Source organism: Notamacropus eugenii, chromosome 3, assembly GCF_028372415.1.
Source record: "Notamacropus eugenii isolate mMacEug1 chromosome 3, mMacEug1.pri_v2, whole genome shotgun sequence".
In the NCBI taxonomy this organism is placed as follows: Eukaryota; Metazoa; Chordata; class Mammalia; order Diprotodontia; family Macropodidae; genus Notamacropus; species Notamacropus eugenii.
The window spans coordinates 39,188,263-39,203,452 of NC_092874.1; the positions used below are offsets into that span (position 1 = coordinate 39,188,263).

A 15,190-nucleotide genomic window follows, 5' to 3' on the forward strand; every position below is an offset into this window, starting at 1 on the left:
ACTTTAAGATCTATAAAGCACTTTTCAGACATCATTTCATTTGGTCCTCACCATAGTCCTTGAGGTAGGTGCTATTATCCTTACTTTATAGATGGGAAAACTGAGGTTAAGTGACTTATTAGCCAGTCACACAGTCTGGCAGAATTTGAATTCAGCTCTTCCTAACTCCAAATCCAGCACTCTCTATTGTACCAACCAAGCTGCCCAACTTTTTCCAGGTATACTTAGAAGATGATGGGGAATATCTGACCAGATATTTCAGGGGACCCCAGAAAACTCCCCAGTCTGAACTCCTGCTAACAAATAAGGTTTTGCATGAGATCCAGAAGGCAGCAAAGTAGAAGAATTGGCCATTGGTGTAGGAAAGAATTGCTTCACGAACAGTGTGAGAACAAGCTGTGTTCTTAAGAAAAACGATGTCTGCAGCAGCTTTGGTTTTGCTCTGTATAGTCTGATCGTCTTGGAAGCTGAGCAAGGGAAGAGGCGTGTGTGTGGGTTGACACCAGATGAGGGGGGACAAAGATGTGCCAAAGGGTAATTTGCCTGAAACATTAGAATATGAGGCAAGTTTAAGAAACCCAAAGATTTGGATTTAATGAGAACATGAAAAAGAAATGGGGCCAAAATGCAAGAAGCTGGGACATGTTTTTTCCGTAAAAATCATTAGCATGGGAAGAGTGAAGAAAATTTGTCCTGTTGGGGGACATTGCTTTTTTCCCCCAAAAAAATTTAACCTGTACAATTATTTTCTACCAGCAGATTTGCTCTTTTGAATTGGAGAAAGTATCTCTGATTTATTTATGTTTTCTCAAAGGATCCCACCACAGTAAAAAGCTTTTCTTTCTTGGACCCAAATATTTCAAATCAATTGACTGTTTTCTGAATTGTTTTCTTCGTGATGATTTTCCCTAATAAAGGAAGTGCTTCTTAAGGTTCCTTTGGGCAAAGACTATTTGATATTAAGTCTATTTTTCTTCCTAGAACAGTGCTTAACACATAGTAGGTGCTTGCTGAAGGTTTGTTGAACCAGATTCTGTTGAATTCAAATGAAAATGGTAGATGATGAAATGTCTCAGTGGAGTCCCTGGCTCTGTTCGACTCGCCATGTCCGGTCACTATATGAAATCTTCCCCATCTCAATCTTAATTCACTTTTACATTAAAGCATCTCTCTAATAACACAAAAAATAGCGAGACAGTGTCAATCAATAAGCATTCTCAAGTACTGATTAGGTGAAAGGCACGATGCTTGGCCTTCGTGACCAAGACCAACGTGCCTGTAGGCATCTCTTGGAGGGAGTAGCGTGTCTATATGGAAGTATATTTAAAATAGGTATGGGTTGATTGGGAAGGGGGAGAGCACCAGCTTGTGGAGAGGTGAGAAAAGGTATCATGCTGAAGGTAGTACCTAAACTGAGTCTCAAAGGACTTAAAGGGATTCTCTAAGAAGGGAGGAGTTCCCTCCAAGCCTGAGGGGACAGCCTGTGCATGGTATTCCACATGATTCAGTAATTATTAATCAATATAATAAATAAGAATTTCTGCCTTATTTTATTACAGGTAATATCACTTTGTAATGTCACACTGAGGAATTTTTTATGATGGGCTACTTTTCAGTGTTTAAAATTTTTTGTTTTCTATCAGACTTTTTTAAAAAATGTAACTAAAAAAAGAACAAAGAAATAATTCTACCATGTTTGGAGTATGAAGAAGTTTGATATAACGGGGGATAGGTTGGAATAGGTCAGGAAAATTTTTGTTCAGTTTGACCTCATTATTTTTTCCTGCAGAGCACTGACACTCTCCCATACAGATTGGTTTCTTTATTGTGCCAATGTGTCAGAGTATGGATGAGTTATCTCTCACATGCTGAGGAAAACAAAAAAAAAGAGAAGTTAATTGGGCTTATCTTCATTCTGTCTGTGTTTTAGACAAAGCCTTTCTATTTTGAAGGTCAAGTTAATGGAGTTTTCTTTTCAGAGGGCAGTAATTCTCCAGTTCTGTTTATCTAGGGCCCAAGAGGGGATCCTGGCATGAAAGGAGGACGAGGAAGTGTAGGAAGTAAAGGCCTCCCGGTAAGTGTCAACAGACAAAGCAACTCCCCCATTTTGGGATGTAGAACTGTGATTTTTCATCCTGTGGGCTATAACCTCTAGGAGAAGGAGGGAAGGAATGGATGGAGTTACCACAAAGAGTACATGAATCCATCGATGTCCCAAATGTTGCCATTTTCATATTTACTTAGCAAATGTGTTTTCTGCAAACTGAGTAAATACTAGATCTCACCTGTATATCTATTAAAAAAAATTTTCAGATATGTAGCCATGGTCATGATTAAGAAAGTACAATTCAAGTTGAAATGCCATAGAATTCAAAGGAGTTTTGTGGTCATTATTTTCATGATGACACATGCTAATAGTACTACTGTTGCAATGGAGCTGTGGTCTGTGAACTCTTTTAGGTTAAGATTGGGTTTGTCTCTAAAAGGGTGAAAACCACCAATCTTGGGTGCCCTTGGGCTATCTTTTCCATAGGAAGATGGTACTGGATGAACTTGAGAAGAAGTTTTTAGGGGTCTTCCCTGGTTGCTAGTTTTGGTTGGTGTATATATCCTTTACCCAATCGAGCAATCCTAAAGGACTCAGTAAGGTCGGAGATCCCTTAAAACTTTAAGCAGTAGCAGAGATCTCTCTGTCTTAGACCCACAACAGCAACCAGCTTGGCAGAACCTGCATAAATTCCTAATCTACAAACCTGACCATACTTGCCGCCATGCTCAGTAAACTCCCATGACTCCCTTAGCAGTTGTCCTCTTCTGTTTTTCACAAATACCCCCTTTTGGGTCATTCACCTGTTCTCTTTGCCAGCACTCTGTTAGGATAACAAAGCCATAGGTTTTGATTTATCATCCATATATCTCAATTCATCACTGTATATTATGGGATAAATTCTTCCTTCCAGATGTAAACTCTCCCTGGGCTGTAACACTGCACTCCCTGGGCTTCCAAGAGGAAAGAAATGCTCTTTCTGGGATTGTTGAAGATGGCCCCTCAGGAAAATCACCCAACTGCCACACCGATTTGGTGATAGCTGAGGAAAAAATCTTGTTTACGTCCAAATTTTTGTTAATTAGTAGACTATATTGGAGCCAGAGATGTCTGTTCCTGGAGTAATGTAGGAATACACTTAATAATTCCACATCCCTTTATTCTTTTGTCCCTACGATAGATGTGTGGTGCTGGGAGATATAGAGAACCCTTCTGCCAATGGACAGGTTGGGAAGACATTTCATCAAACTACTGTCAACAACCTTATGTTCTCATTTGGAGGAACATATTCTATAATTATCTAGCATCCTCCCAACATCACAGGAGTTTCAAGTTCATTACCCTTTACAATATGAGGAATGAGTGCTCCATTGGATAGAAATAGCTGAAAACTCTGTTCTATCCTGGTACCACATTGCCTGACTTTCCTTTGTAGAAATGAGCAGTGGCCCAGCGCTTAATCAACATTCCCAGCCTCCAAATATTTATAAAGCATCTACTTTTGTATATTTTTATCTCTTACCTCTCTTCTCCTCAATTGACATTAATTATCTGTTCCGATGAACAAACTGCTCCCCAAACCTTTCCAACTCTAGTGTCTGTCATCATTACTGTTATTATCCCAGTGTATTCAAGTCAGAGCCAAAAAAATAAAATGGAAGGAGTCTGTTTTGCTTTTTGCATACCTGGATGATATAAAAGTAGCACAGACCATATGGTGAGATTTTAAGGGAAAATGTTAAGGCTTAGAAAAAAGCACCTTGTGTATTTCATCTACTTATCCATAAAGTTCAGGTGTAGATGGGGTAAAACTCAGCATTCTGGGTATTTCCCTTGCTCTACTCTCTAGAACTATAATCCAAGATGCTATTATGAGAGTAAGTGATTCCATTTGCCCTACAGGGTATCTTGAAGAATGAGTCCTCTTTTATGTCTCTCTGGCTATTGGTCATAGCTATAAATCATTCAGTTTCTTGGCATCCTCAGAGTCAGTAAAAAGGCATCTTTCCTCCTCTGTAGTCCAGACCTTCTGTTTATCTGGATGGAAAATAGAGGAGTTCTTTGCTGGGGTTTTTTCTTTCTTTCTTCAGATGCCCTTGTCAACACGTAGAAAATGCAATTCCAAACTTGGAGGAATTTGCCGCAGTCAAGAGAATGATGAATGCTTGTTTTCAAAATATTGTTTTCAATTTAACAAGAGAAACTAAAGGAAACTGGCAAAGTCAAGCACCCTAATAAGAGGTTTTCCAGTCACGTTAGCTTCTTGCTATGGATTTGGGGGCAGTGTGGCATTGTGGATAGAATTTTGAAATCAGAAAGTTTAAACCCTGCCTCTGACTGATGCTTGCCAGCTGGCCAGGGGCAAGTCACCTCACTCTCCAAATCTGCAAAGTGGGAGTACTGACAGCAGTGTTCCCTGCTTCCCAGGTTTGCTATGACGTTCCTTCTGTAATAAATAATCCATGTGGTTCACAAGCCTTAAAGCACAATACCATCATCTGTCATACCATCATATCATATCATACTATCAGCTACCATCTTTACTAGTTAACAACCAGGTCTGTTTGTTCATTGGAGTGGTAGAACATGAGAGTTCTCATATTTGGTGTTGGAAGGTTTTTTTAAAAAAAAAAAGATTATTCTTGGTAGTGTTCTGAGAAGCATTCAATAGAGCATTCAGTTATAACTAGATAACCCACCTACAGAGGACTGAAAGTGAAGATTAAATGAGTTTAACATGTGTGAAACATTAAGCGATATGTAAGTGCTCCTGCTGCTGAAGAACCAAACACATACCTAGATGCTGAGGAGGAATAAAATGAAGTTTCCAGTAAAAATTAGGCAGTGGCACCCAAGAAAATTTGAGTACAGTTCTGCCTTTCCTTTCTTTTCCCTTTTCTTTGTTTTTGTTTTTGTGGGAAGATTATTTGCTGTATAGAGATGATTGTGTTTTTTTCTTAACAGCCTGAGGTAAAACACTGAAGACAGGGGTAGCTGGAAGGAGATGGGATGCCCAGTGCTAATCTGGGGATCCAGGTGGAAGTTATATAGGCCTGAGCATTTTTAACAATTATTTGCAAAGGTATGTTGGTTTTCAAAATAGTTCGCTAGGGTTCATGCCCTAGTGAGCTTCTGACCAGCATCCTTGGGAGAACTAGGAAGCTTTTTAAATCTGGAGAGGGAGAGAGAAGGAGAGAGTGTGTGCATGAGCATACACGCATGCTTAGAGATGGAGGAATCTAAAGAGAGAAACATGGTGGAGAGCATTTTTTTGAGGAGAAACAGAAGTAGATGTAGAAACAGTATCTAGATAACTCAGAGAGAAGAAACAGTCAGAGAAGGAGTTTAGAAGACAGATAACAAACCTGGTATGGTATGGAAATATATTATAGTGATAAAGGACATGACTACAATATAGGGCAGCTCGATGGTGCACTCAATAAAGTATTGGGCTCGGGATCAGACTTTCTGTGGAGAGCCAAATAACAGGGTTGGTTTTGTTATCCATCCAAAGGCAACAAGAAACATCATTTCCTGGTACATTCAGTAACCTTGATTTGCAGGGTTCATAGTTAAGAATGTTACAAAGTATCATTATGAAAGTGATGGCAGCTATGAGTTCCAAAATCTGTTGCAGAGAATAAGGAAGTTAGAAAATCTTTGAAGAACTCGATAAAACCATCCAAGTTAAATCAACATGAATTAATGAATGAACCAGCATTTATTAAACATTTACTAGGTGCATAGCTTCAGTGCTGGGGATGCAAACAGAAAAATAAGATAACCCCTGAGAAGTAGCATCCCAATGCTTCAGTTTGTATCTCTGATTTTCTATTTAACTTCTACACTTGGATGTTCTGTGGGTATCTGACTCAACTTGTCCAAAACAGAGCCTAATATATTACCCTCTAAAAGCACCCAATGTTCTAACTGTCTTATTTGATATCTCTTCTGAAGGTACCTCCATTCTTCCATTGATCCCATTTCACATAGGAGTCGTCTTCAAGTTTTCTCTCTTACCCCTCTTGCCAAGTCTCATTGGTTCTACTTCTTTGACATCTCTTGCATCTGTCCCCTTCTCTCTCTTTATGCCATGACTACCCAGATTCTAATCATTTCTTGCCCAGACTATTGCAGTAACTTCCTTAAAGAGTCTCCTAGAATCCAACCTCTACCCTCTCTACCTTTCTCCTACACAGTAGAAGGAACTTCCAATGAGGAAACTTTACCAATGGTGATTGGTCCCTGTTCTGAAAATGTTAGTCTTAGGAAGCTGTCTGGCCACTGAGAGCTTAAAGGATTTATCCTGGATCACACAGTCAGTAAGTGTCTGAGGCCATATCTGAACACAGGAAGATGAGTCTTCCTAACTCCAAGCCTGGCACTCTATCCACTGCACCATCTAGCTGCTCCCAGGAAATCAAGAAAACCAAGATTCACATCCTGCCTCTGACGCATACTGTCTGTATGATCCATGGCAAATCACTAAGATTATAAATTGTAGTACAGACACCACTCTACATTTGTAGAGAAAGTTTCACCCCTGAAAATTGCTTATATCAATGAAATCACCCTATTGATCCCCCCAAAATAAAATTCTTCCACTCAGGCTTTTTGATTGTAAGTCATTTAATTGCGGGCACATTACATAGTAGATTGAGATCTAGACTTGAAGTCAGGAAGATATGAATTCAAATCCTTCCATAGATAGTCACTAGTTACATGACTGTTAAAATGCTTAATCTCTCTTGGCTGCTGTTTCCTCACCTGTAAAATGGGGATAATAATAGCACCTACCTCAAATAGTTGTTATGAGGACAAAATGAGATAATACGCAAATGACAATGCAATATAAATGATAGTTGTGGGCTGTTATGTGACAAGAGTAGGGAATAACTGATGACCAACCTGTGTCCTCTAGTGATATCTGCCCAGGATCAAGAAAGTTCAAGGAAGGTCCTCAGCTCTCTGGGAGATTCCCATGGAAGACTTTGGGAGGACAAAATGGGCAGGCTTCGAGGAGCTGAAATCCCAAAAAGAGTCCCAAAGCATGGAGATTACAGATCCCGAAGATGTAAAGTCTTACACTTGGGTTAAAAAACACCCTAATATTTACAGTTACAAGAAACAGAAGACATGATTAGACAATATTCCCCTGAAAAAAGATGGGGAATATTCATGGCTTTCAAGTTTCAGTCAGCAGTTTGGCATGGTAGCCAAAAGTGAATTCAATTTCTGTCTGCATTCAATGGCATAATGTCCTAAGTGAGAGAGATTAAATAGTTGGATTATAGCTGATCCCTGTTCCAGACCATATCCAGATTATATTTCTGGGCACCATATTTTTTTCTTGAGATTAGATCTTCCTATCTTGTCTAGGCTGGAATTTCAGCAGCCACTCAGAAATCTTATTCTTCTATTGATTGGAATGGGAGCTTTGACCTACTCCATTTCCAGTCTTAGCCAGGTCACTCCTTCTTAATCAGCTTGGCAGTTCCCAGTTCCAGGAGGCTCACCGTATTGGTACTAGACTTAATGCAGACAACTGATTGACTTCAGCTCTATGACAGCTCAGAACTCCAGAGTTCTAGGGATCCATCAACCTCTACCCTCCCAAGAAGCAGAGATTGCAGGGGTGAGCCACCACATCCAGCATGGGTGCCACATTTTAGGAAAGATATAGACGAGCTGGAGCATATCCAAGAGGGCCCACCAGGATAGTTAAGGAGTTGGTACCATCAATTCCCAAAGAACTGGAAATGTTTGCCTTGTAGAACACTTATGCGGGGAAAAATACTTCAGGTGTTTGGGGGTTGTCAAGGGCAAGAAAGGCCAGTCTTACACTGCCTGGCTCCATAGGGTAGAACTAGGAGCATTGAGTAGAAGTAGAGCCATCTGAAAGTGGCATGGGCTACCTCAAAAGAGAGTGGGTGCCTGCTTATTAGTGTTCTTCAAAGAAAGGCTGGATGACCACTTGTTGGGATATTCTGTGGGAGATTCTTGAGCTGATGTGTATGGGACTAGATGCTGCTGCTATCTCATCTACCTCCCAGACTATATGATACTCAGTCCCTCATAGAACCTAAATGTCATGGCAACTTTCCAATGTCCCTCCAGCACCTAGAAAGCCTCCTGCACTCTTCATAGAATCGTAAGGATAAAAGAAGCTCTGTGAGATCATTTAGTGCATCCCTTCACTCTCACACAGGACCACACCCAAGTCAGTTCAGGCGTAAGAAATTACTCTGGTTTAGAGATCTTGAAATCAGGAAATTCCATTATCTCCTTAAAGAACTGGTTCCAGTGTTTGCCAGTCCTTTCACTTAGAAAATAGCTAACTTTCCTCATTAGTTCTCTTTTTAAAAAAGGAGGGGGAGTTAAAATACAAAAAAAGCTTTTTTTTCCTGAGTGAAACCAATACAATTTGGGGTCATGTTTGTCCCAGAAAGGATGGTGTACCTACTTCTTGGATGCATCATTTGTAGTTGCAAAGAAAATGCATCATGAAATAGAATCCAATACACTCATGTTAGGATTACTTTTAAAGATTATCTATAAACATTTTAGTCAAAAGAGAATTCTTCCTTCATGAGTCTAAAGATTTAAAAAAAAAAGGATATTATTTCAGTTCCTAAGAACCAAGGAATGCAATTGTCCTGGCTTTTGAAGTGTGTGTGTGTGTGTGTGTGTGTGTGTGTGTGTGTTTGTGTACACATGTACATATGTTTTAACGAGCTTTTAGTCTGTTGAGATAAACTATATTCTCTAACAAGTATAGGAGAGATGAGAATAAATTCAAGGCAAATGTCATCTGGAGTATTTCCTTTAAAATTTGGGTTTTATTTTATCTACTTTTACTTGTATCATGTACTTTAGTGTATGGCTAGGGCACCTGCGAGTTTCTTTGAAAGAGGAAAACCACAAAGACATTGAATGAGTTTCATGACAGGACTCAAATTACCTTATTAACTTTCTTTAGCTTACTAGCCTTTATGTGGCAGCTGCAATATCTTTTCCAGAATTAGGATGGATACAGCCACAATGCTTTTACCCATCTGTAATTCATTTTCATCCAGGAGTTCATACAAAGCCAGCCACTTGGAGAAAGTTTCCTTGGATCCTGATATAATATTTTCATATTTGGCTTCTTGCAGGGTCCTCCAGGCCCAGATGGTGTTAAAGGGAGTCCTGGCAGCTGGGGGAGCAGAGGAAATAAAGTAGGTCATGTTTCTTGATGTATTTAGGAGCTTCAGAATTCTTTGGTTATTTAGATTAAAAGGACTGTGGAAGGGTCCTATTCAATGGCATAACATCTGTTATGGTCAGTAACACTGAAGGAATCTGTTGGTTGAGACCCCATCAGCACAAAGAACTTACTGACTCTCTAGACTAGGCTGACCCTAGGACTGTTGGTAGCCATCTGGATGTAAGGACCACTGAGATGAGAAATTCCCTCTAAAAATGATCCCCAAAGATTCAGACTTAACCGTGTCTTATTGGTGTTTGAAGTACCTTCAGGAGATTGTCTGTTATGAAACAGACCCCAGAAACTATTACCTTCATAAGTTTTCTAAATTTACCCCCAGAGAAGATATGAACTTGTAGGAAGCCCCAAAGAGAGCTGCCCTTCCATCCTCTTTGATTATGATGGGCTTAGGACTAGTTCTTTGTGGGCCAGCCTCAGCCTTTATCCATATAGTCAGGCCTTAACTGGAAACAGACCATTGAACCTGGGTTTTAGCTTCACTCCAACAATGTCACCTAGGTATGGTGCAATGGACAGCGCACTGGGCTTGGGACCAAGAAAACTCATCTTCATAAGTTCAAATCTGGCCTCATATGCTTACTAGCTGTGTGATCCTGGGTAAATCACTTAACCCTGTTGACCTGAGTCAAGAGAGAACCTCAAGTGGGATCAGGAAGAGTCAGACATGACTGAAAATGATCCAACAACAAAACACCACTAAATAGCTATTGATAGATGGTTAATATCTTTAAAGCCTTACTTTTCTTACCTGTAAAATGAGGGAGTGGGTTAGTTGATCCCATAAGGCCCATTCCAGCTCTCACATCTGTAGTTCTCTACTCTTTCATCTCCAGAGCCCACTCTTCATTGACCTTTGTCTAGGTGGAGTTTACACAGCCTTCACATTCAATGGGGACCCAATGTGTGCTTCATGGTTAAGAAAGGGTTAAGCTTCATGCACAAATCCGATGCATCTCATCAAGTTGTGTTATAGCACTCATGAGATTGTGTAGTCATCAGCAGCCTAGAGCTACTGCCTCTGATCTCACCTTCCCTTGAGAACCATGAAATGAACTAAGCATCTAACATCTAGATCATTAGCTCTGCCTTGTTGCAGGAGCCTGTTGGTTTGTAGCTAAAGCCGAAATGGAACACCATTTGTCTCTTTTCTTTCTTAAAAAGAAAGGTCCTCTTTTGCATTAGATTGAACTCACTTCCAAGGGTGCATCCTAGTGCATGTCAGTTGCCAGCTCAAAGGGAAGTTTTCTCTAAGCAATACAAACTTTTTCTGGAGGTTTGGTTGATAACAAAAGGAAAATCTGGTTTGCAATGACATTCAACATATAACGTATTTTGTACCTTCTAAGTCACCATCATTGTGTAGTTTGATGGTATTACCTATATTGATGCTAATTCCAGTTTGCATCAAACAAGTCTCTGCTGATCTTCTGCCCCAAGCAGAGGTGTTAAGGGGACTTTGGATTTTCAAAGGCAGAGTGCAAGGTCTAATAGGGCCTACCAAGCTGGAAAGTCTTCAGATACAATCTAGGTGAGGTGACAGAGTATTGTCTAAGGACTGACCTTACTAAGTTTACAGATGTTCCTCATTAAAAGGTTGGCCATCAGGTGATGATATAGGGGGGAATGCAGAAAGAGATGGGGGGCAGCACTCTAACTCATGAAACTATTTGCTAAGACATGAAAGAGTCAAGAGTTGTATCAGGGGAAAGAAAACCTGTACTAGGAAATCATGTTTCCTTGAAGTTTTGAAGTATGGATTGTCGTAAAAATCAAGGCAATGGATTCATGTATTTATTGTTATGTTTAACAGGGAGAGCCAGGATCCCCAGGAGAGAAGGGAGAGCCTGGATTATCTGGTTATCGTGGAATGCCGGTCAGAGTTCTCTTACTGCCTTGCTTCTTACTCTGGGGCCCCCTTTTGTCATTAACTAGTGTGAAAATAAACTCATCAGGATTTCCACATTGTAAGAATAGAGAGAAGACTAAGAAGATCCAGGCTTTTTGAGTTTCTAGGAATCGGGTGGGGTTTGAATCTGGATGATCTTAGTCATCTTGAAGGGTCAGCTGTGCCACAGGAATAATCAGGGCTGAGCCTAGGGAAAATTCTGAAGAAGGAAAAATTGTCTTTCCCCCTACTCCCCTTCTCCCTTTTTTCTGGGCATCCGGTGTCCTAAAATAAGCACTAACAATGTCAGTATTCACTGTTACTCACCAGGGTTTGATAAATAAATGCTGTGGATTGAAAGACAAAAGTCAAACAGTCCCTGACTTCAAGGACCTTCAGTCCCAACAGAATTAGCAACTTCCTTCAGTGATATGGTGCAAAGGATTAATGTGGAAGACGAATAGTGTTCTTCTTAATCATGGTGCCCACTCTGACATTGTGTGCCATTTAGCCCCTGTGTATCTGGTTTGCACATTGTTATTTTCATGATGTTTGCTCCATCAGACCTTGAGGTCCTTGAGAGCAAAGACTGATGTTTTCTTCTCTTTTTTTGAGTCCCCATTGCTTAGCACAGTACCTGGCACATAGTAGGTGCTTTAAAAATGTTTGTTGACTGACAGAGTAAGGACTACCAAGGAGAGGCAATAGGAAGAAGGATTTTTTAGTCAAGATGATCTTTCCCAGCGTCCCCCAGATGACACAGTGTAGGATATCTGCCTATTCTGCCCTTGTCTAAGGTTGATTTCAGTCCCAGTAAGAGATACTCTGGTTCTTTAATCCTCTGCTTTCAGGGAGACGATGGAAATGCAGGATATGGCAGAAATGGGAGAAAAGGAGAAAAGGTAAAGCAGTGCTGATCTGCAGCTGGGAGCAGATTCCTTTGGCATCACTTAAAGCAGGAGAAGTCTTGAGAAAACAGTTGGATCTGGACAGTTAAAAACTGATAGGTTTGCCTATTGATGTGGAGTGATGCAGGCGGTGAGGGGGAAGAATTCAGGGGTCCGTGTATCGGTATTTGAAACTGAACTCTGAAGTCCATCTTCTTCAGTGAGGTTCACTGCTATGGCATGACTTACTCTAAATTAAAAACAGAAGTGTTTTTTAGGAGTGTTGTGTTCTGAGTGTAGCCTTGGATGTCTTCCAGAACTATCTGGCTTTATCTTATTTTATTTGTTTTGCCATTAGTGAGGGGTTCATGGGGTCCTTCTAAGAACATCATATTAAGTAGCAGCTTCCAGGGTAGTGGGTGGAGATGAGTGTTTTGATTTTATTTCTTTACAACTTCGCACTGAAGGGATGCCCTCATTGAGTATAAGTTCTCCTAGGCTTCTACAACAGTAGAAAGAAGACTGAACATGGAGTCAGGCTCGTATCTTGCCTCTGACATTCACTGCCTAAACAGCCTTGGTTTTCTCTTCTATAAAATGAAGGACTGGATGCCTGAGGTCTCTTCCAGCTCTAGCTGGATGATTTGATGTGATGTGATATTATACTCACTATGGTATTTGTGACACATGCTATTGATATCACGTGATATGTAACACAGGATGGGTAATGGGTATATATGATATTTGAGAAGAGTATGCAAAAGAGGAAACCTGGGGATGAAAATGCTTAAAATTTGGGAATATGAGATCCCCAGATCTCTCTAAATAGAAACCAACAAATGTTTGAAAATCTAGTAAAAAAAAAAAAATTACCTCCTCCTACTGCCATGTGATTATAATAGAGTGAGAAACTGCCCCAAGGAGGAAGTCTTTCACTGGCATTCTTGACCCCATTCAGTTAGCTAGTAATGATTTTCTGATTCCTATAATAAAAAGACAAGTAAATAACTATGGTGAATTCACTCTTCAAAAGATTTTATTTCAGAAGCATAAACAAAATGTTGCCACCTTAACGCTACAGAAAGAGAAGGTGCCACATTATTTAGGTGTTATAATGAGGGTATGTAGGAATACATTCATTACAGACAAGTTACTCTAAAGGGTTAAATGTCACCTTAGTTATTGATTCCTCCTCCTGTTTTAATGAAGCCAGTAAAAAGCTTTTTTTAATTATTATTTAAAAATTGCTAGTTATTAATGAAACAAGCTTGTAGAGTGTTCTTTCTGAGGGTCTTATGTATGGTTCTTCCATGACATGGTCCAAAAGACCAAAGTCAGAAATATTAATGACCAAGAAGATGATGAATTAAGTCAAGATAACCCTAGCTGTGTTGTAGGTGAGTATATTAATCTTCTGTATTGCTGATTATAGGGTCAAGAAGGATTCCCAGGAGATAGTGGACCAAAGGTACGTGCAGTTTATAATGACTTGAGCTCGCCGAGGGAATATGCAGGGGCCAGCTAGCTTTCAATGAGGAGAAAAAAAAATGTGTGCCAAGGAAGTAAAAAGAGGAGCCTTCATTTATTTTTGCTGCCAGTGCAAGAATTGGTTGGTCAAAAAGATTTACATCATTAGTTAGAAGGGTTATTGTACGAACACATCCCCCAAAACAAAGAGAATTCTTATTATGCTCCTGCCCAGAAAGAGAAAGTCTGTCTTATTCCATATAATTTTTTTCTGGACTTCAAAATCAATCTGTTATTTTGAGGAATCTTGAAGCATTTCAAATGCTTTTGCCCCTGATGTGTCAACCCTTTAGAGTTTGATAGCAGCTGGATCTTTTCAGAGATCACCTTTATATTCTTCCCATTAAACTTTTGGTCTTTATCAAGATGGGCTTTTTGTAACTAGAATTATGAAAGATATTCCTGGAATACTGCAATCAGCCAGAATAAATACTTTGCGTTGTCCACTCAAGTGAAATGAATTATTTTGAGATCAGCCTTATCAAGTCAAGATATGCCCTGCTCGCAAATATCTCTGCATTTTATATACTGTCTCTAGGTACTATATATACTCTTAGATACTTTTAAATACTATCTCTAAGGATGGACTTTTGGGCACCCTGGTAAAGGGTGGGGTGATGCTGATTCAGGGTCCTACCCTTCATCCCTCCAATCAAGATGGTCTAGTTCATGTCTTTGGTTTTTAAGTCTTCTGTTTTGACATAATGATCATTTTAATATTTGCTTATTATCCAATTTCAGGGGGAAGTTGGCGATCCTGGCCGTCCAGGAGAAGTTGGGCCAAAGGGGTATAAAGGGAGAACGGTAAGCTCTTCTTCCAAATTCTCAATCCTCGCCTTTCAGTCTCAGCCACTTTGGACTTTAAAGATCCCTCTGACTCATTTTTTTCTCAAGAATTTATGGAATTTATGTGTAAGTCAATGAAGTAGCTTCCTGGAAGCAAGTATATCTCTTGCATATGTTAACCTGCTTAGTATGAGTGAGAAGGGGATAAATGTTCAGGGCTGAAGAATGAATAATGTTAAATTATTATTCAATATTAAATAATATTGAATAAATATTTATGTTAAATAATATTAAATTAAAATTACATAAAAGGAATTTGTCTTTGCTACTAGGGTACAATTTAAGGTCCTGGAAGTGGAGAGGGATGGGACCTGGACTTTATTGGTATAGGGTTAGGGGAGATGCTTCCTCTACTAGTTCAGCTTGGCACCTTCTCTGCAATTTATTGTCTTGAGAGTTAAGGTAGAGCATGTAGAAGAGGTTAAATGACTTGCCCAGGGTCACACATTCAATCCAGGGTAGAATTTGAATTCAGGTCTTCCTGTCTTCAGGGACACAGCCTATCACTAGAGGATGTGACTTAACACAGTAGATACTTGCTTCCATGATGGCACTCATTTTCTTCATTCTCACTGGTAGACCCAGACTTCTTATACAGTACAGTTCTTCTCCCTTTAGCCCCTTGAATGCACTGTTGAGGCTTTACCTAAAATATCTTCCGTAACAGCAACTCTGAAAGGTCATTTCTGTTAAATAGATGGAAGGGATAGTTTTGTGGTAATGCCACAGAA

General features: G+C 39.8%; 1 protein-coding gene across 1 annotated transcript in view; it reads left to right on the top strand.

Moving 5' to 3' along the window:
* Positions 1-15,190, top strand: part of COL6A6 (collagen type VI alpha 6 chain) — a 133,704-nt gene that overhangs the window by 82,605 nt on the left and 35,909 nt on the right. The window contains exons 23-28 of the mRNA XM_072651307.1: positions 2,012-2,074; positions 9,202-9,264; positions 11,125-11,187; positions 12,051-12,101; positions 13,519-13,554; positions 14,355-14,417. Of these exons, the coding sequence (XP_072507408.1) occupies positions 2,012-2,074; positions 9,202-9,264; positions 11,125-11,187; positions 12,051-12,101; positions 13,519-13,554; positions 14,355-14,417 (339 nt within the window). The remainder of the gene's footprint in view (positions 1-2,011; positions 2,075-9,201; positions 9,265-11,124; positions 11,188-12,050; positions 12,102-13,518; positions 13,555-14,354; positions 14,418-15,190) is intronic.